This window comes from Lipotes vexillifer, unplaced genomic scaffold, assembly GCF_000442215.2.
Source record: "Lipotes vexillifer unplaced genomic scaffold, Lipotes_vexillifer_v1.1 scaffold124, whole genome shotgun sequence".
NCBI classification, from domain to species: domain Eukaryota; kingdom Metazoa; phylum Chordata; class Mammalia; order Artiodactyla; family Lipotidae; genus Lipotes; species Lipotes vexillifer.
Window position 1 is genome coordinate 1,172,007 of NW_006771308.1, and position 12,840 is coordinate 1,184,846.

Below are 12,840 nucleotides of genomic sequence, written 5' to 3' on the forward strand. Positions count from 1 at the left end.
CATAAATGTAAGAATCAGCTTACCAAGTTAAAAAAAAAATCATTGTTTTTACTGAGATCTCATAAATTTGTACACTAACTTATAAGTGTCCAGAGTACTAATATCTTCATGGAGTGAGTCCTATGTGCTTCATGTACCAGACAGAAGACAGTAGAATTGAAGTTCATTTTATTGGTCGATTTATCTTTAAATTCTCCCAAGTCTTCTTTTGTGTCCATCAGGATTGTTTTATAGTTTTGTTTTTGTTTGTTTGATAGATTTCATACACACCTAGTTAGTTCTATTCTTAGTTTTTTCAGTTTTTTAAATTGATCTGATAACTTACATATAGTAAAATGCTTAAGTGTACTGCACAATGAATTTTTAAATTTGTATACACTCATGAAACTACCACCCAGATCAAGATATAGAACATTATCAGAATCTCTGAAGGCTTCCTCATGCTCCTTCACAATCAATACCCTTCCATCTTCCTGTATCCCTCTGCCCTCTCACTGCCCAGGCTAATCACTATTCTGATCTCTGTCACTGTAGATTGGTTTTTACCTGATTTTGATCTTAAGATAAATAGGATAAACCAATATGCACCTTTTTTGCCTGATTTCTTTTGCTCAACATTATGTCTGTGAGAGTCGTTCGTGTCATGTGTAGCAACAAGAGTTTATTGTTTTCATTGTAATGTAGTATTTCATTGTATGATTATACCACAATTTATCCATTCTTTACTTGACAGGCATTTGGTTTGTTTCCAGTTTGGGGCTATTAGGATTATTATAATCATCCTTACTATGTGTTTTTAGTTCATATAACTAATTATTATGATCCTGGCCTGATCTAAGACCACCAGGGACAAATGTATAGTCCAACAAAGTCAGGTTTATTGACTCCTTGCAATGAGGGAGAACACGTACCAGAGGAACCATGGAACATCTCATTAAACAGGAAAAGAAGAGTTAGAGGGTTTTTGGAAAAAGTGGAGTTCAAGTGAAATTTAGGTGAAAACTTAAAGCAAAGTAGGGATGTGTATGAAAGAGTCTATACTGTAAAAATAGACTCAGAAGCCTGTTTCCTTGGAAACTTGGAATGTTGTATTCAGTAACCCCTTTATTTGAAGCTCTGTATGTAGGTTGGAAATTGAGGCTGCTTCTCTCTCACTGACTTAAATCTTCCAGGCAAGAATGGAATGGTTCATTTTAATGAATATGATTTCATACAGCTGTATGGTACGTCCCTACTTTGCTTTAAGTTTTCACCTAAATTTCACTTGAACTCCACTTTTTCCAAAAACCCTCTAACTCTTCTTTTCCTGTTTAATGAGATGTTCCATGGTTCCTCTGGTACGTGTTCTCCCTCATTGCAAGGAGTCAATAAACCTGACTTTGTTGGACTATACATTTGTCCCTGGTGGTCTTAGATCAGGCCAGGATCTCCCAGCATATCCTTGGGAGAAACATTGTTTCTTCTTGACTTTGCATTTGGATTTGTGTCTGTCCTCCCAGTCTGATGAATGGCAAGGCAGATTACTTTCTCATTCTGATCTAGATATGGGTGTGTTACTAAATTCCCTATTTTTTTTAAAAAGAAGTTTTCATCTGAAAAGTCACCTTTTGGTTGAGTCCAGTTGATGCCGAAAGCTTGGCCTCTGTGCACTTGTGCCAAATCGAATCTCGGAGACAGAGTTTGAGGTGAAGTAGAGAATAGCTTTAATGCTTTGCCAGGCAAAGGGTGACAGAGAGGGCTCCTGCCCCTAAAAACTGTGTTCCAACCTGGGAGGATTTGATGAGGAGTTTTATACCGACCTTTCAAGGGTTGCGTTGCTGGTAAGATTAGAGTGTGTGCAGGGCCTCCACTCTTCTAATCTGGCCTCAGATGAGCTTCTCTGGTTCTTTTAATGTAGCCTCAGGTGGTCTTTCTCTGGTATGAAGAATGCTGACCTCTTAAAAGAGCTTAAAGGCATTGTTATGTGTATCCCTCGAGGTGGAACCAGGCCCCTGCCCCAAGGCTGCACTATTGTTCCCTGGCTGCGCCTCCCTTGTCTTTGCATCCCTTCCCAGATTAGCAACAGTTCGAATCTGCCCTTTGGAATTCAAGGAAGGTCATGGAGGCTGGAGTCAAGAGACAGGGGACAGAAAGGCTTCTGTGCCCAGGAGCCCTATAGGGTCCTGCTCGGTTTCACAGTTACCTAGGAAGCCAACTAATTACAAAGAATTGGCACCAAAGGGATGAGAGGTATCAACAAAGAAAATGACTACCGAACTGTCAGTTTAAGTGTATGATTTTAGCTGACTCACAAGTAAATTTTAGCCAGGTATTTAGACTCATACCAAGGACTCACTAAGGTTACACAGAGCAGTATTAAGAATAAAGACTCTACAGGTATCATGATTAAGAGGTAACAAGTCTGTCAACAATCCAAAAGTTTCAAGTGGCAAAGGAAGAAAAAATGTAGCTCAAGAGCTATAGTATGCACATTAAAGTATGATAATCAGTGTCTTTGGCCATCTTTTTCCATGGGTCTTGGGCAGATGATTCATTTCATGTTGTCATCAGCTAGATTCAATAGACTTGTGTAGAAACTGATTTTTGCAGTCATCTATTTCTGAAGATTTTTTTTCATCTCCAGTTTGAGATGTCCAACTAAGACAATCTTGCACTGATTTAAATTGGCCCATGTCTCTATAATTAAGAGACAGGAATACAAGGATCATCACCCTGTTTTACTGTTGTGTTAGTTGTTAACAGTACCTGGCAAGATTCTGTTTATTGAGGTTAGAGAGAAGTTTTCCAGAAGGTAGTTTCTGAGTTCTAAATGAAAAGGTTATTCAGAGGAAACACTTCTTGGACATGTTTGAGTATAAAACTGTGTACTGTACAAGTCTCAGCTGTATTAGTCTGTAATAATGTAGAAACTGGAGTTGGGGGCAGTATTCCCAGATGTATGAGATGCTCAGTTTTGGGTTCATTGGGAGAGAGTTAATGGGCTCCTAGGGAATTGACATCATTTTCTTTCAAGCCAAACAAATAAAGAAGCAAAACCTACTTTAGGCTAAGGAGATCTAAGAATTTCTGAAAGTTTACCCAGCTTAAGTGTGAAAATTCCATTTGTCCTTTTTATTTCATGTGAAGACCAGTGATGATAAAGGTGATAGAGATTTTGAGATGTATTGTCTCACACATCTCCTTAGTAACAGTTCTAGAGAAGTGAGTGTTTACTAGGTAAGTAATTAGCGCTCTCCCAGGTAGGAAACACAAACTCAGGCAGCATTTTTTGGCCATTGTTAAAGTTGAGCCTTTTTAAACAACCTTTGATCCATCCTAGAAATAGATATACAATAACCAAAACAAAAGTATTTGTTGTCAGGAAGACTATTTATGAAAAATTATCTGAAGTATAGCATACCCATATGTTCTTCTACATTGGTATTTTTTAAGGTGCAGGTTGCAACACAATCCATGACATCAATTCAGATTCTTTTTTAAAGGCACAAAATAGCAAGTATTTAAGTGCATCAGTTGGATTCTTAATAGGTACTATACCTTGAAACTTTTGTGGATTTTTTTGTTTGTTGCTTTGTTAGCAATTTGACTGTGATGTGCCTAGGTGCATTTTTCTTGTTGTTTGTTCTATAGTGTTTATTGAGTTTCTTAGGTCTATGAATTGATATTTTTCATCAAATTGGGGACACTGTTTCTTAGTTTTTCTGTCCCAGATTCCCTCTTCTTCTGGGACTCCAGTTACATGTTACACCACTTGATGTTGTTTCATAGGTCACTGAGGCTCTGTTCTCCCTGACCCCCATAAACACACATAAGGTGTTTTTGTTGTCTATACTTAAGTTTAGTTTCTATTGCCCTAATTTTAAGTTCATTGACCTTTTTTTCTGTAGTGTTCAGTCTGCTGTTTAAGCCCATCAGTGAATTTTATTTCAGGTATTGTATTTTCTGGATCTAGACTTTCATTGAGATAGATAGATAGATAAGATAGATAGGAAGAAAAATGGATTGATGGATGGATGGATGGATGGTTACATACATATATAATACACATACATGTATAGTTTCTGTCTCTCTACTGATAATTTCCATCTGTTTACTTATTGTGTCCATCTTTTCTCTTAAATCCTTGAATATATAATAGATGTTTTAAAGTCCTTGTGTGCTAATTTCAACATCTGTGTCATCTCTGAGTCTATATCTGTTTTTTTAAACTGGTTATGATTTTTATTTTTTTTCTACTTCTTTATTCATTTTTTTATTGTATCTTGGATGTTGTGATACAACATTGAGTGTCTGGATTTTGATCTCTTTATTTTAGAGTGTTTAAAGCATAAATTAACTGGTAGGTCATTGCAGTCCTTTCAAGGCCTATGTCAGGTTTTACTACAGTATTCAGCAAAGTCTTTCCTCTGGGTGGAAACTCATTTCTTTCCTGGCACTGTGTGATCACAAGAACTTGCATTTAGCTTACAGCACTGTGTTAGCTGTTTTTCTGACATACCTTGCACAGTCTTGCTTCACTTGTGGGCAATTTAGTATGCAACCAAAGACTTCTCTAAGGAGACATAGTTTTCTCATTTCTCGCCCTCTGCCCTTCAAATTCCCACTACCTAAGCAGCCCCAAACTATAGTCTTTCCTGCACCCAGTGAAACTCTCTCTTTGGGTTCTACTTTCTTGGAAAGTACCCCCATGCAGAAATCGGGGGTGAGTGGGGATCTTAACACCATCTTTCAAGGATTACAACCCTGTGATGTCTGTTAATCCATTGCCTCAAAATAATTGCTTCATATAGCTTGTATGCACACATGTATTTGTGTTACATGTTGTAGTTGTTTATAGCAAAAGGGTAAGTGTAATTCCTGTTACTTATTATACCTATAATTATTATGCCTATAATAAGTAACATCTTTTGGAGATAAATGAGGATGTATAATAGAAGACCTCCCCATCTTTGTATTTTTATAAGCCAAAGACACACCCAAAGGTACTGCCAGGATTTTCTTTAAAGCAAAACAAAACAACTTAGAGTCCATTCTTGGACTGTCCATTCTATCACAGAACAATGATACTGGAGACTCTAGCATTCTTTGCCATAAAGCGTGGCTGTAGTAATTTTAGACTTTTCATAAGGAATTTGATTTTTTTTAAGGAATACTTTTCTTACATGTTAAAGTAAAGCATCTTAAATGTTTATGCTGATATAAAAGAAATGAAATTGAAATTTTTGTTTTCAATCACTGATACTGGTATGGATGGATGCAGTTGATATTTTACTATATGTGTAATTGAAATTTATGAGCTCATTTTTCTCTGGTAATTTTTTAAGTCTTGAAATTTGCTGATTATGTAATTATTGAAAATATTTTCTTTCTTTCCTTTCCATATTTATGCCTTTTATAACTTATCTCTAGACCTGCTTGCCAGTATTTCTAGTTGTGACCAAAAAAAAAAAAATCTTTAACTCATCTTTGTCTCAAATGAGTGAAGTGGTTCTTTGTGAATTATAGTAATGGCTCTTGAATTAAGATGTTTTTAAATTATTTTAAGAAGTAAGTCATTAATGAGCAACTTTTTATTTTAGATTATTTTTGAAAAGTAGATACTATATTTATGGAATATCTTTGAAAATTTTATGGTGCTCGCTTCGGCAGCACACATACTAAAATTAGAATGATACAAAGAAGATTAGCATGGCCCCTGCACAAGGATGACACGCAAATTCTTGAAGCAGTCCATATTTTTAAAATTTAGTTTGACAATAACAAACACCTAATTAACGTTTCTAAATATAATACAATCCCTCCTGATGCATTGTGTGTATTGCATACACTAGCAACCATTTTATTAAAACATTAATTGCAGTTGGATTTGTTTCGGGATTCATGCATAATCCATTTAGTACATAACAGAACTGACTCATTTTGAAGGAATTATAAATGAAATCCTTCATTTATTAGGATTTATAAGGAAATCCTACACAAGTCTATCATTTAATTCACATTGTAGTCAAGGAAGGGGAAAGTTTGCCTTCAGAAAATTCTGTGGCTCTTCTGGGATCTTTGATGTGGCCCTCCCTCCCTCCCTCCCTTCCCTCCCTTCCCTCCCTTCTATCCTTCTTTCTTTTTTACCTTTAAGCAATCCACATAGAATTTATGTACAGACAAAAACTGCAAAACTCAATCAATCAAACTTACATTCCTGGCTGCATTGGAAATTGGCACCCCCATTTTGGAAAAGTGGAAGCATTTCCTAGAGCTGAATACTTGTCTACCTTAAGATAGCAATTTTACTGCCAGGTACACACAGAAACATGCCCACATGTTCACCCACAAGACATTTATTAGAATGTTGGTTGCAGCACTATTTGTAATAGCCCCAAACTGAAAACTACCTGAATACACACCACCAGTAGAATGGGTAAATAAATTATGGCATATTCCCATAAAGGAAGAGTGTACGGTATAGCAATGAGAAGGAACAATCTACAAAGCTCAGAAACAAGCAGAACTAGTGCATGGTGCTAGAAGTCAGGAGAGCAGCTATCCTTGGAGTGGGGAGTAAATGGGAGCGTTTGGGGTCTGGTAATGTTGTCTCTATCTGGCTTCTGGTTATGTAAGTGCTCAGTTTGTGAAAATTCATTGATTATGACAAATGCACTTTTATGCATGTTATATTTTAATAAAATTTGTGAAACAAAAAAAGAAGGAAAACTTTATGACTTTATGTTTTTATTTAGTGTAATGAATTATATAAGTACTCTGTATTGCTTTACAAATCTTGGTTTTAGGAATAAAGACAACTAGATACTTTTTGAAAGTGCTTTTTTTTTAGTGTATTTTGTTTACCAAGATTGTATTTAGGAAACTTGTATCTCTATGATGCAAGTGTATATTTTAATTTTTTTGGTCTTTTAGTCACATTATATCTTAGAATTTTAAAATTTCTGTGTACTTTATGAGTAGATAATAAGCCATCCTTTTCTCTGATTTACAGACTATTTCATATAAAAGAAGTTACTCTTTGATTATTAGGAATAATTCTAAAATTGGTCTCATTAGGCCAAATAAAATACACATTTAGGAAAATATAATATTAGATTCCTGAATGCCATAGTAATATTTAATTTGACAAATATTTGTTCTTTTTAGATAATTATAGGTGATTTAGCAGGGCGGGGTGTTTATCCTACCATAAAGTTGTGGTTTAAATTAGTCTCAAGACAGTCTATAGCCTAGATAGAAACATCCTTAAAGTGTTTGCTTAGTCGCCTACTTTTAATTAATTTTTAAAAATCTGTTATATACAAAATTGCTGTTTAATTTCCTGATTCCAACCAAGAATTAAGTAGAATTGTTAGGAAGATACCAAATTGTTACTTTCTTTTGGCAAGCATAAAGGAAGGGGTCCTCTGTAGTAAAAACTTAAAGAGTTTTTGTCTTTTCCTCTTTCTTCTCTTCTCCTCTCTCCCTTCCCCCCTCCCCAGTACACATGCTTCTCATCACATTTCCAGGATTGATCCTTTAAGATAGAATTTGTGAATATATGTTATATTTTACAGTTGACAAATTACAGTTTGAACCTCCTCTGAGAAAAGAAACAGAAGCACGGGATGAAATGGTAGGAATAATGACTTCTAAAGAATTTTACATGTTAAAATTTGAGAAAAGTTATAGTCAGGTGTACTTGAACTAAAGAACAAAGTAATATACTCTTCAGAGCATTGATTTTTTTTTTTTTTTTTTTTTTTTGCGGTATGCGGGCCTCTCACTGTTGTAGCCTCTCCCGTCGCAGAGCACAGGCTCCGGACACACAGGCTCAGTGGCCATGGCTCACGGGCCCAGCCGCTCTGTGGCATGTGGGATCCTCCCGGACCGGGGCACAAACCCGTATCTCCTGCATCAGCAGGTGGACTCTCAACCACTGAACCACCAGGGAAGCCCCAGAGCATTGATTTTGATAATGTATTTCACACATTAAAGTTTGAAAAAGCTTCTGGTTAGGTGTATTTTGACTAGGGTACGGTGTGTGATATACCATTTTAACCATTCATTTTGACACTTCTGAGTCTTTTGAAGAATTCATATGAATTTATTATATGGAATTTGATGCTCAGCTTTAAGCTCTCAGGATCTTTTTACTTAATAATTCTGTTAGATTTGTAGTATGATTTTGCATTGCCTTACTGTTTTTAATATTTATTTGTTAATATAGCTTCTTTTTTTTTTTTTAACCATTGCTCTTATTTTGAGATTACTATTTGGCTAACCTTTTCCTTAACTAAAAAGAAAGAAACAATAGATAGAGCAAGATATTATTAGAGTCAGCCTAGATGTTATTCTAACATCTACTTTATTTTTAACTGATAGTTAAAGTATAGTTTTTAGAGTAATTGTCTTCTGTTAATGGATCTCTTCATTCTTAACATCTGCAAGTGGTGCTCTTCCTACTGTATGTATACATTTTCAATTTCCATGCTAGTCAGAAAAAGTATGGCACCAGTAAATTAAAGGTGATTGAATAATACAGTGTTTAGTTCTCCATGCTAATGGAGTAGTGATGGACATAATTCAAAGTTAACATTTTTGTTTTGCTTTGGAATATACTTTACCAATATATTGGTAAAGAGGGCTTGTCACATTTTAAGCTGTAAGTATGTTTATAGATTCTGTTAAGTTTAAGTCATCTAATAATGAGTTATTGACATAATTGTGTCAAATGACAGCAAATGTAGCTAGAGATTAAACCGTTGAAAGCCAAGATGATTAATAATCATGACAATGAGTATGTTCTTGAATCAAATAAAATGAATGATACCTGTTATAAGGTAACATTTTAAACTCTTTTTTACCTTCACAGGGAGTGTCTTCAGACCCAAACTTTCTGTTACGGTGGAATCCTTTTGTTGATGGTGCAAATACTGGCAAGTAAGTTGTTTTTCTAGCTTAACTTTATTTTACTTAATTATATAAGAACAGTATCTGATGGGGAGTGCTTTATTCTAATAAGCTTTAATTTTTTTCTTATAAAAGTTGTGTTATGCCTTTTGTCAGTGAAAAGCTTCTGACTTTTTTTAATTGCCCGAAGGCATAATGTGTTGATCATTAAGGCTTTGTGGTTTTGTTCTTTAAATCAAAATATAGTACGTGTGGTGTTAATATACTGAAAGATGAGCTACATGATCTCATGGGAAAAAAAAATACGATAGGAGGAATCAGAAAGCCCCATTTCCATCTCTGCAATGTGGTTACTTCATATTCTAGACCTGTCTTTCCTCAACGATTAAGTGACAGGGCTGACCTAGATGAGTTGTTCCAAACCTGTTAGTGCATTGCAGTGCCTAGAGAGCTCTTTGGAAATACAGATTCCTGGATCCCTACATTAGGCCTGTGGATCTGGGGTTAGCAGAGTATGGCTTGTAAGCCTATAAACCAGATCTGGCCCAAAGCCTATTTTTTGTACATCCTACAAACTAGAATGATATTTACATTTTTTAATGGTTGAAAAAAAAATCAAAAGACGAATGTAATTTTGTTACATGTGAAAATTATATGAAATTTAAATTTCGGTGTTCGTAAATGAAGGTTAGTTGGAACACAGCCATGATCATTAGTTTATATATTATCCATGGCTGCTTTCACACAATAAAAGAGTTAAGTAGTTGTGACCACTATATGATTCATAAAGCCTACAAAATTTACTGTCTAACCCTTTATAGAAAAAGTTTGCTAACCCCTGCTATAGAATACAGTCTTTGGGAGTGGAATCTAAGAATCCTGAAAGCTTCCCAATTGATTGCAATGACTGTGGATAAATGTGTGGAACCAGTGGGCTAGATGAGTGATTCTCAAGTTTTGATGTGCCTGGAGGATCACCTGGAAATCTTGGTAAAATGCAGATTCTGATTAAGTAGGTCTAGAGGGCGCATTTATAAAAGTTTCCATGGGAATTCCCTTGCAGTCCAGGGGTTAGGACTCTGTGCTTTCACTGCTGAGGGCCCTGGTTCAATCCCTGGTCGGGAAAGTAAGATCCTGCAAGCTGTGTTGTGCAGCCAGAAAAAAAAAAAAGTTTCCAGGTGATATCAGTGTTGCTCCTCTATGGATCCCACTTGGAGTAACAAAGGGTTTGATGATACAGCCATCAAAAAAGAGATTCTAAAATTCTGAATCTCTTTTTCACTACTAAGTTTAATTTCGTTTTTATTACATATTAAATGTTGCAAAGCATAACGGTAAAGTAAAAAATACTTCGTATTCACTTTATAAAAACTCTGTTTTATAGTCATACTAATACAGTTTGACAGAATGAGATCTTAGGTCTTCCTGTAGCTTTTAAAAATACTCTGTACCATGATCTAATTGTCTTTTATATCCCCTGAATAGAAGCAGATTTTAATGCACATGTAATGCTCTCTCTGTGTTTTATGTTATTGTCATTTATCACCATCTAAATTGCATTTTTCTCTTTGTATTAGATCAACCTCAAAGCGTGCAATACCACCTCCCCTACCTCCTAAGGTGAGCTACTTAAAGATTTTCAACAATATATCCTTGTTTAAATAATAAAATAAAATTTTTAAATAACTATTGAATTTATTCAAAATTCTCTTAAACATATTTTAGGGTACAGTTTTCCTCAAGAGCATTATTATGAAGATGTAAAAATATATTAAAGAAGATTTCATGAGAAATATAATATTTTTATAGCTATTAGAAAAAGGCAAAGATAGGTTATTACTCATTTGAGGCAATACTTGACCTCATGGAGAGGAGTTCATCATTTACAGTCCTCATTTATTACTACAGTTGGGCAGTGCACTAGAGTCATACTTTAAGTCACTTTCCTTGTTTGTAGTTATTAAATATTTTGTGGGTTATGTATGTGATTTTATTCGTTATAAAAATGTTATCAGTTTGGGGTTAGGGCTGCTTAAAAGTCACATGGCAAGTTCATAGCTGTGTTGGGATAGTAACTCAGCTCTTACTTACCTTGCTTACTTGGCCCAGTGAATTGAACTATACAGGAGAAAGAAAAAAAAGGCATATTCTCCTCCCCCTAAAGTCTTTGATGCATAATAATAACAAAGTGTTAATGTTTTATGTCCAAATTTATTAAAGTACTTCCGTGTCTTATTATCAACTAGCCAAGGATAAGCAGTCACCCTGAAGACAACCTCCAAGATGAAGAAAAATCATCAACTGTAAAACGTTGTCCTGATTCAGAGAACAGAGCTCCCCAAGTTCTCAGAAGACAGAGTAGCCCAAGTTGTGGTCCTGTAGCTGAGACTTCTTCTATTGGTATGGCTAGCAGTATCAGCAGGCCTGGAGTGCATACAGCTAGATACTGTGATCTCGGTAAATAAATCAAAGTGAAGGCTGAAAAGAAAGCCATTTTGTTCATATTTTAAAGAATGTCTTTTTTCTTTAGTCAGTCTTATTACTGTTTGAAGCTTTGTGAAGGTTCTTTAAAGTTCCACATGGGTGGACTATAAACAGATTCAATCCAATTCAACCCTAATTTGATCCCTTACTAAATATTATAGGATCTAGAAAGATGAATGGATGACCCTGCCCTCTGGAAGTTCAGGGTCTCTAGCAGAAGTTATACCAATGTGCACATAATATCAGACAAGACATTTTGTTTAAGTGTCTCCTACAGTAAGTAACTAATACGTAACAATGCAAGAGATCTCTGAGGGAGATAAGGATAGGCAACGGAGGTAGGCCCTTGCAGAGTATTAAAGGGCTTGGTGAGCCTTTAATAGGTGGAACCAATACTGACAGGCATTCTTAGAGAACAAGAAAGAATGAACAAATGCACTGAAGCAGGAAAATCTAGAATGTGTTGGAAGTACAGTCTAGTATGGTAGAAGTGTGAGCTTTTGAAGGGTATATACTGGGAGACAGGACTTAAAAAGGTAGGTTGAAGTTAAATTATGAAAGAGGCCTTGAATATCAGCATTAGCAGGTCAGATTTCATTTTTCTCACAATATGGAAAGACATTAGTTGTTTTCATGGATTAAGACCACTACTATAGATGCAGTGCTGCCTCTACATGAGCTAGAGAAAGGCACCAGAGATACTTTAACTCATCTGACAGTAGAGAATATTTCCCTATAAAGGAACACCCAAATGGAAAACAAGTACTGCGGGGGAAGGGGAAATTATTTTTCAAGGAAAGTACTTATTTGTATGGTGATTCAACTTTTAACCATGTTTCTCTTTAGGAAATGGTGATGGTATTTCAAAACTGATTAGTGAAAACACAGAAGGATCAGCGCAAGCACCACAGTTACCACGAAAAAAGGACAAGCGAGATTTCCCTGTAGGTATAACAGGCGTTTGGTGATTATTTGTAAATAGTACTGTATTTATCATATAAAGGGCATAGTCTATTTAATTCAAGAGTTTGAATAACTGGATTTCTAAATGTATAAAGTTTTTCTTAAGGCTTTAAGAGGTCTTACAGTATTAAAAATCACTTTTCCCACAGAAACCAGCAATCAATGGCCTCCCACCCACCCCAAAAGTGCTGGTAAGGAATATTTTTATGTGAACCACTTGCCAATTTTTCTCTCTTTAGAAGCAAGAGAATATTGTTTATTTGCTATCAAGTATCTTGAGCCACTGAAAGGAAAGATTCATAAAATACAAAGGCATTAAATGCATTTGGATATACCATGGATCAAATCATGTACCCTAATTTGAGTGAGTTAGTTAGAATTGGGTAAATTTCACTTTTTATAAATATGGACAGTTGGGTTCTCTGATTAGCCTACAGAGGCCAATTTAATTTTAATGTGATGATATTACTAGTACTGTGTCCTCTTCATTATGTTGGTTAA

The 12,840-nt window shown here is 35.4% G+C and overlaps 1 protein-coding gene across 1 annotated transcript in view; it reads left to right on the plus strand.

The window, feature by feature from the left end:
- The window catches only part of MAP4K5 (mitogen-activated protein kinase kinase kinase kinase 5), a 140,894-nt gene that overhangs the window by 91,003 nt on the left and 37,051 nt on the right, over positions 1-12,840 (plus strand). The window contains 6 exon segments of the mRNA XM_007446611.1: positions 7,557-7,615; positions 8,855-8,922; positions 10,470-10,512; positions 11,139-11,292; positions 12,223-12,320; positions 12,489-12,530. Of these exon segments, the coding sequence (XP_007446673.1) occupies positions 7,557-7,615; positions 8,855-8,922; positions 10,470-10,512; positions 11,139-11,292; positions 12,223-12,320; positions 12,489-12,530 (464 nt within the window).